This window comes from Acanthaster planci, linkage group LG09, assembly GCF_054643075.1.
Source record: "Acanthaster planci isolate LZ-2023a linkage group LG09, COTS_SCS, whole genome shotgun sequence".
In the NCBI taxonomy this organism is placed as follows: Eukaryota; Metazoa; Echinodermata; class Asteroidea; order Valvatida; family Acanthasteridae; genus Acanthaster; species Acanthaster planci.
This window is the reverse complement of record NC_141785.1, coordinates 6,211,333-6,228,418: the sequence shown is the minus strand read 5'-3', so window position 1 is coordinate 6,228,418 and position 17,086 is coordinate 6,211,333. Positions and strand designations below refer to the sequence as shown.

General features: G+C 38.9%; 1 protein-coding gene across 4 annotated transcripts in view; it reads left to right on the top strand.

The window, feature by feature from the left end:
- The window catches only part of ttc28 (tetratricopeptide repeat domain 28), a 66,422-nt gene that overhangs the window by 30,486 nt on the left and 18,850 nt on the right, over positions 1-17,086 (top strand). For 3 of the 4 annotated variants that reach the window (XM_087140832.1, XM_022230514.2, XM_022230515.2), the window contains 3 exons: positions 5,717-5,864; positions 6,433-6,579; positions 15,355-15,480. In XM_087140832.1, coding sequence (XP_086996958.1) covers positions 5,717-5,864; positions 6,433-6,579; positions 15,355-15,480 — 421 coding nt within the window. Of the gene's footprint in view, positions 1-2,741; positions 3,022-5,716; positions 5,865-6,432; positions 6,580-15,354; positions 15,481-17,086 lie in introns of those variants that run through there. The other variant, XM_022230516.2, reaches the window with a different exon arrangement.

The following is a 17,086-nucleotide window of genomic DNA, read 5'->3' as shown; positions in this document are numbered from 1 at the left end:
GTGAAGTTTTAATGTTGGCATCAAGTTTGATGCCCAACCCAAAGCAAGACAAAAGTTTAAGGGTCATTTGACAGGTGTCAAAGGTGAAGTCATGCCGCACTCACGAAAATAACTTGCCTCTCATCCAAGCAGAGAAGGAATGTAGAGTTAAAAGACGAACAACCATAGACTGTCAACCATATGTTCTTGTTATAATGATCTGAGCCATGATTTCCAGTGATAAATGTCCTCAGTTGCAAGTCGTTCAGCACATGATTGAACTGTGCTCTTTTTCACCATGCAGTTGATGTCTTCCTCCTGTGGCCCTCATTGTCACGCACCAAGCACTGTATCTCATGGTGGATAAGAGTGTACCAGCAAAGTTCAACATGTCGCATCAATTTTATTGAAAGCATCTCTCTGTGCATGTATACGTGTAGCACCTGCCTATCAACGCTACATGGAGACATACTGATCAGTTTTGTCAATCTTTAAGCTGTGTTGTATAAATGTCTTTGCCATCTGCAAAGTCACTGGTACAGTTAGATTGGTTGGTGATGGAATTCATCTGCATAATTTCTGTAGATTAATCACCCTTCACCATGAAGACACAACAGCAAGAATCCAATAAGAACTTTATTCAATTAAAGTCATCGCTGCATCCCATCTGAATGTGGGTTGCCAACTGTTCCGTCATCTAATGTTATTTTTGGTTACCAATAGAGTTTCCCTGATGTTACCATCACCAGATTTTTTGTCAGCTTGTTATTTTTTTTCCTGACCTGATTAATACCTTCCACATCTGATCAATACTTTGCCACTTGGTTCAATAAATGATCATCTGATCATACAGCCATTGAAGCCAAACCACCCTTGTACAAGATTTCATAAATAGTGTAATATTAATATCCCCAGACAGTGTACTGTTCTTCCATGCAGTGACAGAGATTCATTCCACTATGTGCGGATTTTTTTACTCCTTACACACTCCACACCTGTCAGTGGTCGGTGAATAATGATGAGATATTGGGCCTGCCGGCATGTAGTGGGTTTGCCATACAATGTGACTGTATTGTGTCTGTCAAATGAAGCGCTCAGTGTATTGAGGAGAGCCTGTACTGACTAGTTCAACCAATCCTAACAGGCCGGATGTGTAATTATTACATCTCCGTTTTACACCTGCTGTGATTACTTAGCCACTTCGTGTGGATGGATCTCTATGGTAATGAGCTCAGGGTTGGTCTGATAAACTATCTTGCAGGAATTCAATATTTCTGGGTCAGCCAAGTACACGTAGGTCAGGATGGTAATAATGCTAGCTGTTTGTCAGTTTATTCAAGGCTACCAGACAGTGATGGGAGACGGTCCTCCAACCCGTCCTATTGTCATTCTGTGTCACCTCACTGACAATGATTTTCATTGAGTGCCCTGTAGCGTAGGATTGATTGTGCCGACTGCAGGACTCGCGACTTGCTGACTGATAAAGCAGCATGTTGGATCTCACAACAAGCCAGTCATCCCTCTTCAGTCCCGGCCTGTTTCTGCTTGTGGAGTGCATACTTGAAGCGGGCCGTGTGTGCATGAACGTATACATGTTTGCTGACAATCCTACAGTACATGTATGCCTTGCAGGTTCTGGGCATGCACTTGACTGCTGTCGATGGACATTGGATTTGTGGGTGTAAACCCCTGGCTACAAGCTACACGTACACAAAGTCCACTTTACTGTGGTGGTTGAGGCACTACTTTTATTTGTTCTACCACTGCTTTTATTTTTTTTCCTCAGCGTTCTTTGCCACATGATTGCCGAGAATGTTGTTGCAGTTTAAGAAAACTTCGTGTGTCAGAAATGTGTTGATCTTCTGTGTTGAACGAAGTTCACTATTCCTCTTCTGTGTGTACAGAAACAGAGTACACCTGGAATGGTGCCTGTATGACATGACATCAATGTTGCAAGGGCTCAGCAGGTCATTTTTTTTCTTGAAAAAGTGAATTGTCATTGATGGGGAAAGTGTGTGGCTGTGACTAAATTCACTAGAGAAAAAGAAAGAAATTTATGGTGATGGTTCATCGTGGAAAATGATTTTCTTGACAACTGTGGAAGAAATTCAGTTCTGTGGTACTTCCTGAAAAATTGCTGGTTGTTCACCCTCATGTTCATGGCCCAGTTCACGAGTTATTGTACTTTTCTCATTTGTACTTACTGACGTCATTCTTGATCGGGGATTCAGGACTACTTGAGGACATCAGACAAGACCAGAGCTATTTTCTCTAACTCTAAGACAAGCATAGGAATTTTTCAACAGCAATGCCGAGTCTGTCAGCCAGTGGGATTGGTCCTCCTAGTCACCTTGTAATGGATGCGTGAAGTCACTGCTATTACTGAGGCACACGTGCAAGGCATGTCATCAATATCGATGGAGAATTTATGACCGGTGTCCCAGCTTGCTGTTTGTGAGGGTGCTTTCGTGATTCCTTGGTTTATTGTGGATGACAAAATGACCTGTGGCAGCTGGATCAGGAAGGAGCCGTTTGCTGGCGTCTTGAGACACCAACTTGTGTGGATTTCAAGTTATTTCAGGGTACTATCTCATCCAAAAGATATGAAACCTTTTGGGTGTCTAGCAGAATGTTGACGGTGCATAAATCATTCATTTCAATACAGTGACTTTTCTTACCTGGATGTAGGCATAAGGCTCTTGGTTTCAGATGCTGCAGGGGGTAACGTCTTTTCATTTTGGTCGCAAGAGATTTCTACCGAAATTTGTCTTAGCTTTTGACTCGGCTTCATGCATCATCAGGCTGACAAAAACTCACTTTGCAGCCCAATTCTTGTGATGATTCTCTACAGTGATAATTTTCCAAGATGTGTTGTTTGCCGTCACTTTGCAAAAAAGGAAAGTAGAACTGCACTGATGTGGAAATCATGAAGAAGTAATGATAATAAATTGGAAATACAGTGCAAGGTGACAGGCTCCAGGATAAGGACTTGTTATCTGTGATTGGTGGCCGAGAATGATGAAATGGCAGCCTAAAAAAAAGGTGAGTAAATGAACAGATTGATAACAGATTGATAACACATTGATAACAGATTGATAAATCATTGACATTGTCATTTCCTTCAAGTGTGTACATGTATAATGTATGTTTGTGGTTGATCATGATATGATGTGGCTCTGAAATGCAGAAGATGAAAACTATCGCCAAGACAAGAAAGGGCATTTTTTCTATTAGCATTCCTTTTTGCTACATTTAAATTCTGTTTACTTGGTGATTTTTTCTTTTATTCAGAATCCAATTTCATTGCGCTGCTGAGTATTACTTTGTACTAACAAATTTACAACGTAAATTTGTGTACTTTCATGAACATGCTATTTCAGCAGTTTTATTAACAGGAAAGAAGTTTGTGAAGAGCAAAAGCTTCTTTTCTGCATTCTGTGGTTAAAAGATTGAGGAAACTCATGCCTTAGCAATTATTACCAATCCACAAAGCCTAGTTGCTTGACAAATTTTTCTTTGAGCTAACTTTTCGTGTTGCTTCTGCTAAGGAAACGACATTTTTAACTGAGAGGTTCTTTAGAATTCTGGTGATCGCAGTCATTGATCTGTTTTCCACAGAAGGTGATATCCCACCGTTTCAAATCAATGAGTGTTGTCTGTCCCTCTGTATTACTGGCTGCATTGAAGATGCACCTCATACCTTGAGGTTAAGCCCCTTCACATAGCCGAAGGTCTCCTCTCCTTTTAATCACCTGCTGTGAAGCCAATGAACTGATGAGGACAACCAGGCTATTGGACTGCATTTTTCATCTTGTATTTCCTTTTTTCTTTTCTTGCAGAAGAATATGGATACTCTTGTGATACATGTAAATGTTCTAAACATGTCTTCCAAACATGCCGTAATTGGCAGAGTACCCCGCCCACACACCCACCCATGTTTACCTCATCAACATGTGGTTAATTCCAGAAATTAGGTGTCCATTTTTGTGTGTTTGTCCCTGTCACATCTGACATATGATTTTGTAAGTTCAGAACACATTTTCTAATTTCCAAGTGTGATGAATTAATGCAAATTACCTGCCAACCAAATAGAGTTTGAAATCAATTCCGGTAATATTTCCATGTCAAAAACAAAGGTCAGATGTAACAGGGACACCAAAATGTCACACTTTTGGTCTCCTGATTTTTAAAATTACCCATACACGTGTATGGTAGCACATTCACTCCCATTCCGTCCTTTGTGTGTACAATGTACTTAAAAAGTCGATGGTTTCCTCAAATATTCACCTTTCTTTTGCTACAGAAAATGCTAACTCAAAAATGCCTCTAGAAAATGGTTTTCCAGAAAAAAGGGGTAACCTTGTGTGATCTTGCTTTGGTCATCCAAGGTGGCACAACCCGCATTAGGTACAAAGTAGTTCAAAGGTTATGAGAGGTCACATCCAAGCCAACTTTATAAATGTACATGTATAACTTGTGTTTTTATAGTATGACTGAAGAGCATACTAAAAGCCCCAGAGGAATGCTAACTACTCTGTATATTGATTTGCTTGCTAAAACTGGTTTGGAGTGAACTTGCTTGGACCCTGCTTGGACTAACACCCAACAGTGCCTGCATTATACACAGGCCACTCTCTGAGAGAAACTACTTCAGTCAGCCAGTCAGGACAGTTTTGTATTACAACCTGCTGTGAAACATCAGGTTTGGATTTCACGCTGAGTTCACAAGAGCCTCTTTGGCATCCAAACAAACTGTAGAATTGTCTTACAGCCTACATGTACATTCCTTATTTTTTGCTTTCCTTGCTTTGACTGTCAATACTAGTAGGACTAGCCAAAAAAGAAACCCAAAACCTGAGTGGCATTTTATTATAAGAGTGAAAAAGTTTTTTCCCCCAAATGTTAAGACACTGAAATTCATGCAGCAAATGGTTTGAGGCATCATATGTCAGGACTTTAGACTGTTACACCAAACATGTGTTTTGCGACATTTTGTTCATTTTGCCTGTGGATGAAATAACTGTTTTTGTGTGTGCAGTGAGAAGTATAGACCGTCCAGCCAGATAGTGTTCCCTGTCATTGCACTCTACAAAAATCTCGACCTTTCATTCAGAAAATGGCAAAATGCTGTGGGCAAAGAGACAGCTTTGATTCCAGAAATTTCTTTATGCCTGTCATTCAGAAGAATTCCCAAATGGTATGTGATGGAGATGCATGTAGATTTCCATGTCTACCTGTGTGATGTGTTTTGGAAGGTTTGCCCTTTAGTTTGTGGATTATCTTGTTCAAACTTTATTTTTGGCTCAGATGACAACCAGTTGAGGGCACTCATCATCCTGCTCAGTTGAGCCAAAGGAAAACATACCGTTCTTTTGTCAGTAAATGGTGTGGAACATACCACTTAGTATCCATAAATTCAAAGCATCTTCACATGTGGAGAATTCACCACAAACTGTGCCACATCCAGCCCATAGTAGTCTGTCATTTTGACTGCATAAAGTACGCACACTTTCATTGATGCCAATGACAATGGCAAATTTTTACAAAGCATGTATCCTAATACATGTGATATTGCTCACAATCATGTACAGGTTGAAGTCTAGCAGTCTGCAAAAAATGCTAACAAACAGGTTACTAATCGCAATATAATTGATTCTGTCACCATAAACCAGTGGCTGAGATAATTTATTGACACCTTTGTTTTTTGGCTGTCATTCTGTTTGCTATCCTCCTGCAGGCCTACTACCGGCAAGGTACTGCTTTACAATGTCTTGGTCGCCATGCTGATGCCTTAGCTGCCTTCTCATCTGGCTTGGCTCAAGACCCTAAGAGTCTTCAGCTCCTTGCTGGATTAGCAGAGGCTGCCCTCAAATCACCGCTCAAAGGTAGTACCTTAAGATTATTTATTCCGAAATGTTCACAAAGTCTGTTTTGTTTAAATCACAGACCTCAAACCTGATGTTATCATTATGTATCTGAGCATTGATTACTGTGTACACTGTCAAGTGACCCGCTTATAGCTCAGGTTTACACCCAGACGGAACCGCTTTAGCGCATATACATGTACAGTATCTCTGTATTGCCTTGTAATGAATGATCACAGAGTACACTGCACTTAAGCCTTGGATGCAACATTTGATGGAATGCACGCTGTGTCTATGTCATACAGAGGTGACTGGCCTCAACTTCATTTTAGTGGGCAGAAAACTTTCAAAAAAAATTTCGCATGAAAAGACAAATTTTACGTACAGTACATGTTATTCTAACAATTTTAATATCAAGCTGTTTATGCTCGTTTTTATCTCCATGTGTAATCTTTAGTGATGTAAGTGACTTAATGGAATTACATGTATAAATCAGTGTGGACAATTTCGGAAACACTTTTTTGTGCCCATAAGGTGGAAATTTGTAAGTAATGATCTACCTGTATTCTACCTGTTTCTTGTCATATAGATACATTTGAACCCACCTATCGGCAGCTGCAATCTATGAAACTAGACAAGAGTCCTTTTGTAATCATCTCTGTAATTGGTCAAGAGCTGCTGGCTGCTGGCTATCATGCTTCCTCATTGGTCGTCTTAGAATCTGCCCTCAAAATTGGTAAGTCTTCTGGAAATGCCATGTATATAAATGTAGTTGCATCACTTCTAGATTTTAATCCTGAGAAATGACTCATTCCGAAATTGTATAGTTTTTCCCAAGATTGAACTGCATGGCAGGTTGACATGTAGCTTTTGAAAAAGATTTTGCCTGAATCAAAGTACAGTAGAATGCTGTGCTTTTTTTAACATTGAATTTCAGGTTATTCCTAAGCTGGTAAAGTCAGGTTTATCAAAGATAAATCTAATTCTATCAACACTCGGATTTCTCTTTAATTTTTAAAACTAAGTCAACTACAGTTTCATTTACTTTTAAAGATAATATGAACTTAACGATCTACATAATTTCAAAATGCATTAATCACAGTTACAAGAATGCCTTCTCAACTCCGTTTCTTAAAAGGCAATCGTTTAAATTGAGATGAATAGGCTCTTTGTAAAATTGTCTTATACCTGGCTAGGTAGAATTACCAGATGGAATTTTTTCAGTTCTCGGCAGTTTGAGTTTATTTACTCAATTATGCATCTACTTATGTCTTAAGCAGGGCAAGATAAAATGCTCAACATGAATGACATTGGTTTAGATAGCTTAACCCTAAAAGAGCTGGGTTATTTTGGTCCATTTTACAGCTTAGGGGAGGGAGGGGGAGATTTAGGAATCCTGCTCCCCTAAGAACTCAACTGTGCTACGCCCAATTTTCTTAAAACCTGACATGCATACTGTACAGAAACTCCTTATCATTTCAAATGTGAAGTTTGAAATCAATCAGACGTACGGTATCGTTTGTTGTTACGGTCCTTTGAAGTTCATAGCTACGTACATGCCAGTACACGTGCATTGAGCACTGCAGTGGGAAAAGTATCCATTATTGGCAGACCTGTCTCGGAAAAACATGCGCTGTGCAGGAACAGCATGTTCAATCTTTGCAAAAATGGTGTCAAAATGACCGCAAAGAGTTACTCTAAAAGCTCCTAAAGGCTCAACTCCTGAGAAAAATGTACTGCAGCAATATCAGTAAAAACGTTGAGGCTCTTTCAGGGTTAAAATCATTCTACACAGCTAGAGATAGTCTTCAGGTATTTATTTTCTCATTGCATGTCCAAGTTTAGTGTTGGTTTTCAATTGTGCATTTGTGTAGCTGGTTAGTTGTTGCTTTGCATATTGCAGGACGTTGTAGATTACAACTTAGATCGTTCCAATCCCCGGTGGGGAAGATGTCACAGCAGTTTTCATAACTTCCTCTGTCATCAGGTTGAGGATAAACCCAGTTTCTGTACTGGATCTCCATGGAACCATCGTAACATCTCCATGTACCTATGAAAAAGTTTGAAAACTAGAGTGGAAATTTGTACAAGCTTTCAACTTTTTTATGGATTGGGATAAAATTGGCAGACACATGTCACCCTTTCTAATCAGACTCTAAACTTCATATTCTAACCCACCTTCCTTCTCGATATCGTTGCAATTGATCCAAAACCTGGATGGTAGTAGTTGCAAAAGGAAACACGTTTCCTCATCAGACTGTGGTGTAACCAAGACACTTCCCATCTTGATACACCCCTCTTTGGCTTGAAACCATGTTAGAGGCTTCATGATGGCTTTGGAGCACTTTCCCTCCCACAGAAACCAAAGAGGAGGACACACCCATCTACGACTACCGGTAGTGTAGGCCTTACATATCTCATTACCACCAGTGCATCCAGTCAGTAGATTGAGACTAAGTAAGCCAAAGATGAGTAATTGAGATGGTATCATTTTCAGAACCTATGAGAGAAGTGTCTTTCAGTGAAAGGATCTCAAAGCACAGCGTGCTGCACAAACATGCCCTGGACAGTTTGTATCGTTTGATAATAACCACAGCAAACCCAACACTGAGAATTCTTAAAAGCAGTTTGAGTGACAATGAAATACTGATAAGACGGATGCCAATTATAATAAAAAGAACCCATGATTATCAGTTCCTTACAAACCACCAAAGCTGCTGTACAGATGAAGCTGTTTCCATGACAACGATGAAAGGAACATACTGTTTGCAAGTCAGCCATATTAATTGAATTCATCAAACCACTTTCAGAGGCAATATCCATGAAAAATCCCATAGTAACGTACCGCTTTTTCCAACCTATTACATGTATATTGCCAAATGATGTCACAGATCCTTTTCGCAAGGTCCAAGTGAAGGCGTAGTGAGGTGTTGATAACACATTGCCAAGGCATAAACCTTATACATTATTGTTTAGTATTCAACATCTCATAAGTGTCATACCTGTACATGTGCAGGTACATTATGGACTGAGTGCTCACAATGTTTATTTACCTTTCTGATTTCTGATGAACAGTTCAGTTTTCCCCTTGTGTCTTTCCTTTTTTCTTCTTTCTCTTTCATGTTTGGAACATATCAAGGTACATACACACTGTATCTAATCATCACAAGGGTGATTTTACTGTAACTCACACTACATTGTGCTTTTCTTTTATCTGTGTATGGAATCAAGACGAGATTTTTTCCAAGAGAATCTTTTTAAACACAGTGAGAAACCTATGAAAAAAGAAATCAGCATTAACTCTGTGGCATATTGTGATCAGTTTAATATTGGTAATTCACGTGACAAAAAGATCATGACAAAAACGTAAAATTCTTTGATTTGAAAGTGTCTTCATACCGTTCATTATAGTCAGAACCGTTGTTTTGCTCTTATGACATGAAAGTTCCAAGCTATCATGATCTTTATTTAAAAACACTGATAAAATTTCTAGACGTGAATTCTGGTAACTTGCATTTTCTGTTGCCCACTTTACATTATGTCCATGCATGTGACCCTTCTAAAGGGAAAATGACTTTGCAACAAAAGTCAATCATATTATATTCATGTACACTTGCACACGAAACAAAGCCACAAAGATGAATTAAAAAACGAGCATTCATTGTTACATCTACATTTCTCATGGTCAAAACGAGGTGCCTAACGAGGCCATAAATTACCATGAAAATCCATGATCATTGACATTAAACAATATTTTTACCAAAAACCTCTAATCTCCATACCAAATTTTTTGTTTTTTGGCCTGTAGTTCTGAATTTCCACTTTATGTCTCTTATAAAGTTATCTCCACCTTTCTCTGAAATCGTCAGCAGTCCAAATGAGTTGTTTTTACAGTTGTAGGGTTCAAATCCTGTCACAGGTGATCTGATGTCATTTTACGTGGATAGTTTAGATTGTGCTTTGATCTGTTGGGTGATTGCAGCTTTGCATATTGAAAGACGTTGCTTATCACACTGTTGATCATTCCATTGCCCAGCAACATTTACATATACTTCACTACAATTCTCATTACCTCCAGAGGTATCAGATTGGGGCCACTGTACATCAGTTGAGCAATTTCTGTAATCCACTTCTTTCTTGAACACATTCAGCATATTATGAATTATGGAGTGTACCCAGTACATGTACAAACCAGTTACTATATCACTTTTTCATCATTGTCACCATAAGGAGCTATACATACAATGTATACTGTAAAGATGGTGACCCCTGGCTCTTTAAAATCACAAATGACGAGCAACGAAACAGTGGAATCGAGAGTGTTGAATTTCTTTTGGATTTTTTTTTATATTTAAACTATTTATAGCTTTTTATATTACTCCATATTTAATATTTACAATATTTATTATAAAGGAAAAGTGAGTATCACTGCAATCAACCGTTCTTTCTGTTACTTCTTTTGCAAAAGAAATCTTCCAAACTTCTTCTTTCTCAAATTTCTTCAAAGTAAGTCCTTATTGATGCCAGTATTCACAAATAGGTGATACCTCAGTTTCCCAACAGTATTAAGCACGTAAGGTTGGCCATGGGTAGTCTTCCCGCCAGTGGGCAGCGGGTACCGGACCTTGCTCAGTTAAGTTTACCTCAAATAACTTTTCAAAACTTCAGTGTAACCTGAGGTATGAGAATGGCCATCTAAAATGAAATAAATTAACCAGAAATTCTGGCAATTTTCAGGGCCTACAAACGACATATTGAACTTTCTCCTTTTTTTAGCAAAAGATAAGCTTTCTCAATTTTCATTTGCTTTCTTTTCATCTCAGGCAAAGTTGGTACTGGTAAATTCAACACTCGGCACAACAGACACTCTTTGGAATTTGGATGTTACTCCAGTGACGTTCATTGTCGTTCTAACACTTAAACTCACACACTCTCAACTCATGGTATCTACCAATTAATTAACAGATCAACACAGACAGACTATGTGCTGAACATAACAAACAATGATAGAAACATGTCGAACAATAACCATGACCGTGGAGTGACATAATCGCCTTAGCAACCAGCAGCCCATCCCATGATTGCAGTAAAATGCCCGGCAAGGAAAATTATGGACAGTAGGATCGTAGAACAGGAAAATAAAATGTATTTCATTGATCTCTGGCCACTGACGCGAGAAGCAAAACATTTCACATAAGGGAGACCTACATGTATAGAAACAAGTGATGGGTTGCACAAATTGTTATCAAACTGACCCCAAATCCGCATTTTATCATTTTAAGAGGTTTTTGACCAGAACACTTACCTGTAACTACATCACATCTTATTGGCAGACACCCTTAGATGGTAGGACCCCTTTGATTTCATACCACATTTGCTGTTTTTTTGGGGGGGTGGAGGCCTGTAGTTCTAAAGATTGACAAAAAATTTTGTCGTTAAGCTATATCCACCTCTCCATGGAAATTCTAGGATTAAATTTTCTTCAATACCTTTACTTAGGTCTTCAAGCAAGGCAAGATAGAGCTGTCTGAGCGAGTCTCTTTTTTTGCAGTTGTGGGTTCGAATCCTGTCATGTAATCCAAAGTTGTTTATATGCTGTATCTCGTCCCGTTGTCTGTCAAGCTTACATAGTGCAGTTGTTGTGTAGGCTGGTGGCAACTTTGCATATTGAACGACGTTGCCAATCACACTGCAGATCATTCCATTCCCCAGCACCAAACACCTCAACACAGTTCTCGTTACCTCCCGAGTTATCAGGTTGGGGCCATTGTCTATTAGTCGACCATTTCCTGTACTGCACTTCATCAAGACCATCGTGACACTCCCAAGTACCTGTTAAATTAAATGAAATCAATTAATTCAATAGTTACCTAAAAGAAACGTGTTTCAAATTTGAATCACTGTTGTCAAACAAATGTCAACCTTTCCAGTCAGAATCTAAACTTCATACTTCAACCCACCTTCTTTTCTGATATCATTGCAATCGATCCAGAAGTTAGATGGCAGTAGTTGCACTAAGAAATATGTTTCCTCATCAGACTGTGGTGTAACCAAGACACTTCCCATCTTGATACACCCTTCTTTGGCTTGAAACCACGTTACAGGCTTCATGATAGCTTTGTAGCATTTTCCCTCCCACAGGAACCAAGGAGGAGGACACACCCATCTACGACTACCGGTAGTGTAGGCCTTACATATCTCATTACCACCAGTGTATCCAGTCAGTAGATTGAGACTTAACAAGCCCAAGATGAACAATTCAGATGGTATCATTTTCAGAACCTGTCCGTGTAGTGTCTCGCAATGAAATAATATTTCAGGCACTGCTTGTTGCTGAATTATTCCTGTTGCATTGTATGAATGATCAGTATCCACAGCAACCTGACAGTAAGGATCCCTAATGTGACTTATGGGAGATGTCACCATGAAAAGTAAACCATTATTGCCAGATCCCCATAATCCAATTCAACAATGACGATTCTTAAAAGCACATCAAAGTGAATAATTGTGACATTTGACAGATACGTGTAAGTGTTAAGGAAAATAACCAGTGGTTTCCACTTCATCACACAGAACCTTGAAGCTGTTTCCTTGGCAATGATGGAAGGACTGCTCTTTTAGCTGCATGTCTGCCATATCTGCCCTGAGCTAGACCAAACCAGAGCACAGTTTTTCCAAGCTGCCAATGCTCCTTTTGTTGGAAATGTGCTTTGCTTGTTCACAGTCAATTACTTGTACAGTACATATTTGAAATGCACGCGTGACAGTGGCATCACTACCATTAAAAACAAACATTCAGTGCCAACATGGCTCTTTTCGACCAATGAAGGGTCCTTCTGCTCAAAAAAGATTGCATCTAATGTATCAAACCACTTTCAGAGCCGATGTCTGAGTAAAACCCCACTGAAAATGATAACCTATTCACCTTAGGCCTTTTCACTCTCAGGGTTGACGCAGGGTTGACCCACGGTTGAAAACTGGTGACAATTTACACTTGAAAATGTTCAACCCTGCTCCAACCCTGCATCAACCCCGAGGTCGATATCAACCCTTGAACTCAACCCTGCTCCGGACCAGGGTTGAGAATTTTCAACCTGGATAGAAAATTTTTCGTACTCATTTCTGTTATATAGATTATGGAGTGTACATGTACATATTCACATTTATGATTTGTGATTCAATAGGTTTTCCTCTCTCTTTTTTTTCCCATTTTTTCCTTCCTCCTCTTTTTGGTCTTCAACAAGGAAGATACATTGTAGAGTCATCAGAAAGATGATTCTACAGTAACTCCTGTTGCATTTAATGGCAATTTGACTTTAACTTAAAGGCTGATATGCAATCAGTTTAAATCAGTAACTCACACAACAAAAAAGGACATGAGAAAAATGTAAAAATATTTGATTTGAAAGTCTCCTCCTAGTCATAAATGTGCATTGTATCGCTAGCAAAAACTTGGTAATGTCCTTATGACATGAAAGTCATAAACTATGATCATTATTTCGATAGGACAGATAACAATTTTAGAGACACAAATTTTGGTAATACACATTAATTAGATTAATGGATGCTTGTGTCATATTATGTCAAAGCTTGTGATCTGTGAAGAAAAAACCAACTGTACAGCAAAATTCAATCATATCTTGTGCTTTGGTGCACAGTTACCAATAAAACAGCAAAAAGTGCATTAAAACAAAACATTCTTACTATATCACTTTTTCATTATTAAAATGAAGTGCCACACAGGGCCCAAACTGACCCCAAATCCCCAATTTTTTATCACTTAGAGTTTTTTTTACTAGAAACACCTGTGCATATTTCTCATATTAAGCTATGTCCACCTGTCCATGGATTTGCTAGTGAAATAATTTTCTTCAATAACTTTACTCTTGTCTTCAAGCAAATTATTAGATAGAGCAGTCTGAATGAGTCTCATTTTTTGCAGTTGTGTGGTTCAAGTCCACCAGTCTGTCAAGTTTTAGGTTATGCAGTTGTGCTGAGTGGTTGCGGCTTTGCATATTGCAAAACGTTGCCAGTCACATTGTATATCATTCCATAGTCCAACACCAAACACCTCACCACAATTCTCATTTCCTCCCAAGTTGTCAGGTTGGGACTCCTGCACATTAATTAACCAATTCCTGTACTTCACTTCATCGGGACCATCGTGACACTCCCAAATACCTATCAAAATTAAATTACATTGCATTAATTCAATAGTTGTCACCTAAAAAAATGTGTGTGTGTTTCAATTTTGAATTACAGTCAGATGTCACCAATCTGTATCAGAACTTCATATTCTAACCCACCTTCCTTCTCGATATCGTTGCAATTGATCCAAAACCTGGATGGTAGTAGTTGCATTAGGAAACATGTTTCCTCATCAGACTGTGGTGTAACCAAGACACTTCCCATCTTGATGCACTCCTCTTTGGCTTGAAACCATGTTAGAGGCTTCATGATGGCTTTGTAGCATTTTCCCTCCCACAGAAACCAAGGAGGAGGACACACCCATCTACGACCAGTGTAGGCCTTACATATCTCATTACCACCATTGCATCTAGTCATCAGATTGAGACTTAGCAATCTTAAGATAAACATTTTCGATGGTTTCATTTTCAGAACCTGTCTGTGTAGTGTCTTGCAATAAAATGATCCCGAAGCACTGCTCGTTGCATAAACATACCCAAGACAGTTTGTATTGATTCATACATGTAGTAACCACAACCCAACACAAAGGATTCTTGATTGCAATTTTAATGACTGTGAAATATCAGTCAATCATGAGAAACATTTGGCTTGGTCACCAGTTCCTCTCAAAGTACAAAGCTGTCGCACAATGGGAGCTCTAATGAACATACTGTTTGCTGCATGTCTGTCATATTGTATCAGTGACTGTGAAAAAACTGATTGAAATCTGATCACTTGTGTGCTTTGCATTTTCTCAAATGATGCCACCGGTCCTTTTCATAAGCTCCAAGAAGTAAGGTGACTGTAATTTGTCAATATTGAGTTCTATCGTTAGCACACATTGTCAAAGCATATATGTACATGGACATCTTATAGAGTGTCTTTAAATTTTGCTGTAATAGTCACAACCAGTCAAAAGTTCCCCCCACTTCTCCCTCCACAGTGTGCATGTATGCACATACATGTATCATGTCATTTGACTGATTGGACAACTTGGTGCAGATTGTGTTATTTCAAAAGCACTAGTGAAATTTTAGAGATTCGAGATTCTTCATCAGGAGGTCAAACTGAGTGATACATCAAAACACAAAAGAGTTTGGTTTGCTCTTTCTTATGGAAACTATAACAAATGTTACTGGGACAAATGACCATGACCTTCACAATTGAAATGTTGCCATCCAAGGTCATGTCAACTAAGAGCAGTGAATGAATTTGGTATCTCACATACTTAAGAGAGTTCCTAAGAGGCACTCTCATTATGGTGAGGTAGCAGATCATTTATGATATTATCAAATGTTGTGCTTTTTTTTATCTTGTATCTTAGGAACATGCAGTCTAAAGCTGAGAGGATCGGTGTTTTCAGCCCTGAGCAGTGCCCATTGGGGTTTAGCAAACACAGACAAGGCTGTGGCTTACATGCAACAAGATCTGGCCGTTGCAAAATCACTAGGTTGGTGTTCACCCGTTGAAGTTGTCCAGTTCACAGTCCTCATCCCTAACGTGTGTCAAAAAAAGAAATGAAAGTGTTGAGGGTCTGGAATAGGGCTGAAATGCAGAAATGAGCAAGAGATTGTGGAAAACTGGAAAAGTTGGTAAAGGATGGGTAAAGGGATAAACAAAATTAACCCTAACACTCCTCAATCCTTCACCTGTTGGAGGACTGAGGAGTGTTAGGGTTATTACATGCTTTTTGTCAGTTTTCTTTCACATTTGTTTGTGGCTCATCCCTCTTTATTGGAGGAATTGCTTCCCTGTTTTTATGCTAAAGTGCAGTGGAACATAAGTCACTTGATTTCACCTCTAGTTGACATTCCAAACAGGTATTTTTTCACCTTGCATTAAAAGTTTTCCTTCTGAATGAGTAAGTAGGACAAGATTTACGGCAGTTTCCTGTGAAAGTGAAAATGTGTCCATTTAGCTCAGATTTAAAGCCATTAAGAGTGACTGGAGCCATTGAAGAGTGTATGGCTAAGACCTTTGATGGATGTAAGTGAGCCCTAGAGGCCCTAATGGGTGCTAAGGGGGGTGTTGAAGGGATGCTAGGCTGCCCCATTGAGGTAATCAGCCTGGTCTAGTGGCTCAGAGCTTGACCTCTCTGAAGGAATGTGATCTAGATTCCTTTTTTCAGTAGAAAGTGAAACCGTTTGTAATCAGGAGTATTCAGAAAATGATAACTTGCTGTGAACAGTTATTTGGGCATTACTTGCGTGCACTAATTATTACTGTTATTGCAACTACAGTTTTACACATTTTTACCCTGAACATCTTTGGTAAAGCTGACGTGAAGGCAGTCAGATTTTAAAACTAAGTTAACTAAAGATTTGAAATGGTGGGAGGTTGTTTGTTTGGTTTTTTTTTTTAGATTTTATGTTCATAGTTATTTACGTTTTCTTTTCTCATACTTTTGGAAATACAGAACCTTTTTTCTACAAAAGTATTTTACTGTAATAAATTTCAAATGAAGTTGAATTCTTTTGGAGGAGCATCAGCATGAATTAAAATCTGAAATAAAGTTCCTTCCTCAAATCAGTGATACTTACTCCTAGGTGGGAAAATGACCCCTTGATGGGCACAATATTTATTTGTTGATGTTTTCTGGTATCTGTCAATCCACACATTAATCAGTGGTCAGTTCCTTGGCCAGTCCAGCCTCCTCAGTGTGACCTTAGAATGACCTCGTTTTACTCTTCCCATCTTGCCCCTAGTTTTGTTTATATAGTGGTTTCTCTTTTTGGCCAAACAAAACTTGTGACTTGGTCTGAGAACAAAAGGTTGATTTCATGCAGGTAGATTATACAGAGAACTATATATAGGTCTATGTGCTGGCACATAAACATTCACCAGGATAATTTGCCATAAAAAGTCGTGTGTGGTAAATGATGCCATGCTACTTTTGTTTCAAGAAAACTAGCTTCATCAACTCTATTAATGTTACCGTAGTTGAGCTGTCAGTCTTTAATGCATTAAAATAATGTAAGACTAGATGTTAAATTTTTTGCTGGTTTGGGAGGGTCTTCAAGACGATAAAAAATGCTTGCAAAGTTGGTCATTTTTCC